The sequence below is a fragment of the Cryptotermes secundus genome, unplaced genomic scaffold (assembly GCF_002891405.2).
Source record: "Cryptotermes secundus unplaced genomic scaffold, Csec_1.0 scaffold2157, whole genome shotgun sequence".
Lineage (NCBI taxonomy): Eukaryota > Metazoa > Arthropoda > Insecta > Blattodea > Kalotermitidae > Cryptotermes > Cryptotermes secundus.
The window spans coordinates 44677-51550 of NW_019740697.1; the positions used below are offsets into that span (position 1 = coordinate 44677).

General features: G+C 41.6%; 1 protein-coding gene across 1 annotated transcript in view; it reads left to right on the forward strand.

Moving 5' to 3' along the window:
• Positions 1-6874, forward strand: part of LOC111872626 (non-specific lipid-transfer protein) — a 50891-nt gene that overhangs the window by 25595 nt on the left and 18422 nt on the right. Inside the window, exon 7 of the mRNA XM_023866708.2 lies at positions 3425-3584. Coding sequence (XP_023722476.1) covers positions 3425-3584 — 160 coding nt within the window. The remainder of the gene's footprint in view (positions 1-3424; positions 3585-6874) is intronic.

The following is a 6874-nucleotide window of genomic DNA, read 5'->3' on the forward strand; positions in this document are numbered from 1 at the left end:
GGCATCTAATACTGAAAAGGACTTCCAGAAACACGTCAGATCATTGCCTTCATCGATGTACTTTTGTAGCAAATTTGATCTGTAGATTCTCTTCATACTTGAGATAACTCCTTGATCCATTGGTTGGATAAGTGCGGTAACATTAGCGGGAAAATATTTCACAAAAATATTTCCATCATCTGACCTCAGGAGACTTTCGTTAGGATGTGAGGGCACATTGTCAATGAGGAGCACAGCTTTCTCGGGTAGGCCTTGGGATTTTAGATGGTCACAAACTTGAGGCACAAATTTAAAATCAAACCATTCTTTAAATATCGTTCTATTCATCCAAGCTCCTTTCTGATTAAAATAATGGATAGGCAGACTTGAAGCTACTGTTCCTTTAAAAGAGTGTGGGCTTTTCGCTTTGCCGATAACTACTGGTGTTGGTTTGTGTGTTCCTGATGCATTAGAACAGCACAAGGCTGTCAATCTCTCCTTACTGGATTTGTGACCTGGAGCCTGTCTTTCATTTTGAAATGCCAAAGTTCTGGTTGGCAAGCATTTCCGATAAAGACCCGTTTCATCGGCATTATAGATTTGTTCTGGCAGCAGATTTTCACTTTTCATGAAACTATCAAAATGGGTGCAAAATTGAACTGATGATGACAAGCCCCCTGACAGTTTCTCACCTTGAATACTAATTTTTCGTATTCCATGATGCTGCTTGAAATGTGTTAGCCAACACGTCAAAACTTCCTTGTAGTTCAAGTGCTTTGGAAAAAAATTTCGCTTGTTTAGCACAAACTGCTCCTGTTGTTGTTGTTGTTCCCTGTGCCCTTAGTTGATTAAACCAGATCAGCATTGCTTTGTCGAGATCATCATATGTTGATTTTTTCATGGTTTTTCTCTTCTTCATTCTGCTTGAATTAGAAGACGAAGCAAAGGAAATTGATTGATCCTTTTGTTTTTTCAAATCACGAACAGTTTGTTCTCCAATACCGTATTTCACTGCTAACTGTTTAACTACACCTCCTTTTCCCAACTGATTGATAATTTCAAGTTTCTGTTGAGTACTTAACACAACATGCTTCCTTTTACACCCTGACATTTTGGTAACGCACCTGAAGGTAGATACAAACTGGGGCAGTTCTATCTGTCCTTGAAACTTTCCACAAATCATTGCATTCTTTCACCCCTCCCCAAGAACATTGTGTCAGCATAACGGGACCAAAAAATGCAGAGGTCGGTTCACACTAGTGTGAAAATAGTGTTACAACTCACCATGTGAAACAAAAGTGAATGAATATTAAACAACATATAAGCCTCAAAAAAGCACCGGTAGCCCCGGTTAAGCCGCAGACCGGTTTATCTGACCCCAGATAATCGAGAGCTGAGTGTATTGCACTTCTTGCTGGATTTATTTTTCTCCACATCTATGCTAGTATGTTCACTTACCACTCTATTTCTGACTGGTCTTTATCAGTGCTTGTGTTGTTTCATCTCATGCTATGACAAAAATCAGTGTCAGGGGCCAAGGTATGATCCATTTCCTGTCTAAAAATAGACCATGTTTTGTTTGAAAATGTCCAGTTCAGTTTACTGCTCAATCCTCATGAGATGGAAAATCTGGGACCAATTACAAGCAAGTGGTTTGCTTCATGCCATGTTGCTGCTGGTAGTAGTGTGATACCTGAACTCACAGATCATTCAGATTTGGATGAATGTTAAACTGAAGACACCCAGAATATTGAAGAAATTGTTAACAGTAGCGACGAATCATCAACAGCAAAAAAAGGGAATGGGGAGCAAACAGGCAAGCAGGTGATTCAAAATTATGATATTATGATGAAAAGAAATACTGCTGCAGTAAACACACTGCAATATTCTGGTCTTTCAATAATAAACCCAACTTAGGAATTTCTGAAGACAGTTCTCCAGTTGCCTTTTTCATTTTGTTTTTTGACAACAAAATTTGCAGTGTGAGACAATTTCTCAACCACCAGCAAAGCAGAAAGGAAACAGAAATCAGACAAGCAGCTGATTCAGAAGTACATTAAAAATAAAATATATATTCCTACAGTAAACAGATATGCATTTTTGGTCTTCCGAGACTAAATCTTGACTTAGGAATTTCTGAAGAAAGTTTTCCAGTTGACATTTTCTGTTGGTTTTTTGACATTAAAATTTTTAGTGTCATTCAGAAAGAGACAGACAGATGTGTGGAACAGCTAAAAAGAAAACGAAAGGACCTTTAAAACCAAAAATATCTCATGGCCATTGGAAATAAGTGAATGTGCAAGAAATAATATTTCTTGCAGGTACAATATGCGTTTATGTTCTGTGCAGACTGTATGTATGGAATTCCTGGAGGATGGTGCCAGTAATTTGTATCAGTTGTCCAGACTTAGTTTTCATGTTACGAGAGATTTCTGGCCATGCGTAGAATGGTTCATCTGCAAAACAGTGAAAGCCACGTACCCAGTTATTGATTAGGATATGGCCCTCTGTACAAAGTACAGCCCAGCCTGAGTAGTATGACTGCAGAATTTCAGAATGTGTACAGTCTGAAGGAATTTCTTACAGCTAATGAATCCATTTGTGCTTTTCAGTGACACTTTTCGGTATATATATGAAAGGAAAGCCCCATAAATGTGGGTTGAAAATATTTTGAGTTATGTGAAGCCAGGAGAGGATATGCCATTGATAAAGAACATTAACAGCCCATTAACTGTTGTAGGCAGATTCTGTGGTCCAGTGAAAATTGAGTACAATTAAACTAAATGAAAAGAAAAATTGTATATGTAAATATACATGATGCTGTAATGCATTGTATAAATGTATTGTGCCAGGAATCAGGAATGTATACTTCCATGGAAATGCAATACCAGTGGGCTGTTGCCTAGAAATACCTTAAGCAAGAAACATGTTTCCCCGGAGATGAAAGGACAACAAAAGGTTTGTTGCATAACAGCCGCCAAGAATAAAAGCTCCTATATGGTGTGCTATATTCTGTCCGAGACCAGGTTATAAAAGTCTAGCTTCGAAGGGACCAGACAGAGTTGAGTTCTAGAAGTTGCCGAGAGCAGTTGAAGTTTGTGTTTGACCTTAGAAGAGTAGTCAGTCTTCAGTTTGTCTTTGACTGTAGCAGAAGCAGTAACTGTGATATTGAAATTGTTAGTAATTGAACTTGAAAGTGTAAAAGGCTTTGTCCAATAAATATTCATGCAAATCCGGAAACCATCATGAATTTATATGTCGTGTTACATAGGCATCACGCGACAATATGTTTCCTATTTGGTGAGTTCTCTTAGACAGTGCAGCTGTTAAGAACTTCCCCAATTTTTCTGATGAACTTTATGACTGTGATGTTAATTTTCCTGACAGTTTTCAGAATATTTCATCTGTCTGACATATTGCAATTCAATATTTTCTTATTTCTTAGGTTTGGCACAATGTGCAGAGCTCTGCTGGCAGCTCCGTGGAATGGCAGGGAGACGACAAGTGCCTGATGCAAAGATAGCTCTCCAGCACAACATTGGTCTTGGAGGAGCTGTTGTTGTTGCACTGTATAAACTTGGGTTTCCAGGAGCTTCTGAGGGAAGGTATGCAACACTTCAAGTATTCTATATTTTCCACAGGAACATACAAACCATTTCTCTTTTTTTCTACAATATCTCTGTATATGACTATGAACAGTATGGGAAGGAATAAATTATAGAAGAGGGTATTTTTTTGTAGTGTGGTGATTGCAGAGATCCATCTGATGTGGAACTTTGTGTTGATGTTTACTGTACCTCATGTCTTAATGTGCATGTGCAGTACTAATATAGACAGACTGTATTACTTATTGAGTCAGTCTGAAGCAGTCTAAGCTTGGGAGAGCATATTGCATATTAATCCAGCATGGAAAGTGGCTGTTCAGTTATTGAATTTGCAGGTATGAATCAAGTGCTGGGAGAGTATAGAGAAAATGCTGATAAAAGATACAGAGAAAAATACCTGAATTGGAGAGTGCCAAATCATCATACTGTAACGTGTTTCGTCACTGAATACGCCGTAGAGATTGTTAACCCGTTGCCGTGGTTCGACGTGTATGTTTCGTCAGGGATTTAAATCGTCTGGGGGGGTTCGACGTGTATGTTTCGTCCAGCTGCACACGTATGTTATAACGCCCATAATAATTGATGGTTTTGCTGTAGATTGTTAGATTTTTCACTGGCCTGTTGTCAGGAGGACTGTATTTAATGACACACGCGTTTAAGAGCGCTAAGTCGTCGTTACATATGCCTGTCTTGCAGCAACGTTCCTGTGGCTATTGCGAGCTGTTTCTGTTATGAATGATGTGTTTTCTTTGCTCTGAAGCTATAAACACCAGAGACTGATATGTGCTGGTGTTTATAATATCATATTGCCCTGAGCTGGCTATTCAATTGGAATTCTTAGAAGAGGGATGTACAAAAGTTTATGCCTGCAAAATCGATTGCTTTCGCACAGTACATAGCACCCATTTCTTAGAAAAACGCCACATTTTAAGGCAGAACACTGTGGTCACCCCCTGAGACGATACGGATGTGTGTGGGGGAGGGAAAAGAACTCATTCCTTCGCTCATTATCGCTCCAGTTGACTCCATTTTATCGTACTGACCTTGGTGGTCGTTTCGAGGGATGACCATAAATATTTTTTTGAGCCAGCTAAGCTCTACTTTCGTTCACTACATACCAGACAGTTCTTAGAATAACTTCATGAATTCTGTGGTCACCCCTACGACATCTCCTGCCGCCAAAATGGATGGAATATCAAAGGCATAGCAACAACCCCTTGTTATGATAACTCGTAACGTTGAATTTACTACAGCTGACCTGGCAACTAAACGGGTCACGGAAAGACATTTCCTTGAAGTATACCCCTCACGGGTAAGAAGGCAAGGCCGCACATATGTGTGGTTAAAAAAAAGGGCCAAAAAAAATACACAATATTGGAGCGGAGAATGGTGAACGTGGGGCACCGTTGGGTTATACGAATGCTTCAAGGCCTTCCTTCTACTAAACCAACTGCCTCCATTACCGAGATACAGGGCGCTCATATTATAAGGTAAGGTTATAAAACCACCATTTAAGATCATTTTAGTGAAAGTTTCATCCTTCAAGGCGTACCATTCACTGCTGAAATACTAAACAACCTGCTTCCATGGCCGAGATACAGGGCGCCCATATTATAAGGTAAGGTTATAAAACCACCATTTAAGATCATTTTAGTGAAAGTTTCATGTTCCTATCTCATAGAATTTAAGAACAATGATGAATAAATAATTTTCGAGCAAAATTTAAATGGCCGGCTGAATATATTACCGCAGGAGCCGCGGCCGCGGAATTTAAATGACCACGTCAAAGGGTTAATTGGTTTATTCAACAACCTGCAAGTAACGGCTACAATTAATTATAACAATGTTACGGGTTTCCAGACTTTACAAACCCTACAACCAAATCTCTTCACACTATCTTCAAGAGTCTTCACGTATTAATAACACGGGAGCTATACAAGTCTCTCTGAATTACACACTTCAAATATAACTGTACTACAGCACACACAAAGTCTTGAAAGCACACAATAAGTCTTCCACTCGCTGACTTCTTAGTTATTGCACACTGTCACATAAAATCTTGTAACCATGCGTTCGGGTCTTCTTACCGCGACTGCTGCTATGTTTCAACTCTAGGCTGCTGCCTTGAGAACTGTTGATAACACACTGGCTCTCCCTTGCTGCTCAGCCGGCTTTTATCCCGTTCGCTGTTACCTGTTGCCCGCGTCAACAGCGTCGTTGCGTGCCACGTCACAGCAGGAAGCGGTATCACGTCACAGTAGGAACCGGTGTTATGCCGTGTTGCGTTACCGCACATTGCGCGTTACATCACTGTGGGGAGATTGGCGGGGCGATGACTCGCCTATTACCATAGTAACGAGAGCGCTACATTACAGCCACGTACCGCTGGGGAGGTGGGGGTTCTCCGTTGCGCAACATGTCACACTGCTCCCTCCTTAAGGTTGTTCATCCCGAATGGCCTAATGGTGTATCCCCATTCCTTTTCTTTGGGGGTTGTTCTTGCAGCATCTTCTTTTTGTCCTGCTACTCTTTCCCTTCTCCCCGTTGCTCTGCTTTCCAACCTCTACATCTTCCCCCTTTTTATGGTTGCTCATCTCGAACAGCTCCATGATAAGGCGCGAGCCGGTCGAGGTGTACAACCAACATCCTCAACCTTGGGGTCTTCTGGATTCGGTATACCACATCATTTATCCAGGTCACTACTTTGTAAGGACCTTCCCATGATGCTTGTAGCTTAGGCGATTTCCCTTTCCTGCTAGTTGGGCGATAGAGCCAAACTCTGTCGCCTTCATTGTAACCTGCGGAGTTGGCCAGTTTATCGTACCGAGTTTTCATCCAGTGACTGGCGAGCTTCAGGTGTTGCCGGGCATAATTGTGGATGTCGTGCCGTTGATCCACTAAGTCTGCTGCATAATTGGTTGTGGGTAGTTCTTTGTCTGGGGGTACTCCAAACAGCAGGTCGCAGGGTAGTCGTAGTTCTCGTCTGAACACTAGGCCAGCAGGCGTCAGGCCCATAGTGTCGTGAGTGGATGCCCTGTAAGCTAGGAGAAAGAGGGGTAACCTCTCATCCCAGTCCCTTTGATGCGATGCGACGACCTTCCGCAGGTGCTCTTAGATGGTCTTGACGTAGCGTTCCACCATGCCATCCGACTGTGAGTGCAGGGGTGTGGTGTGCGTCTTGCTCACTCCTAGGCGTTGCAAAACTTCTTTCAGTAGATGAGACTCGAAGTTACGGCCTTGGTCACTGTGCAACTCCCGAGGTATGAAGTTGGCAACCAGAACTTCCGCTA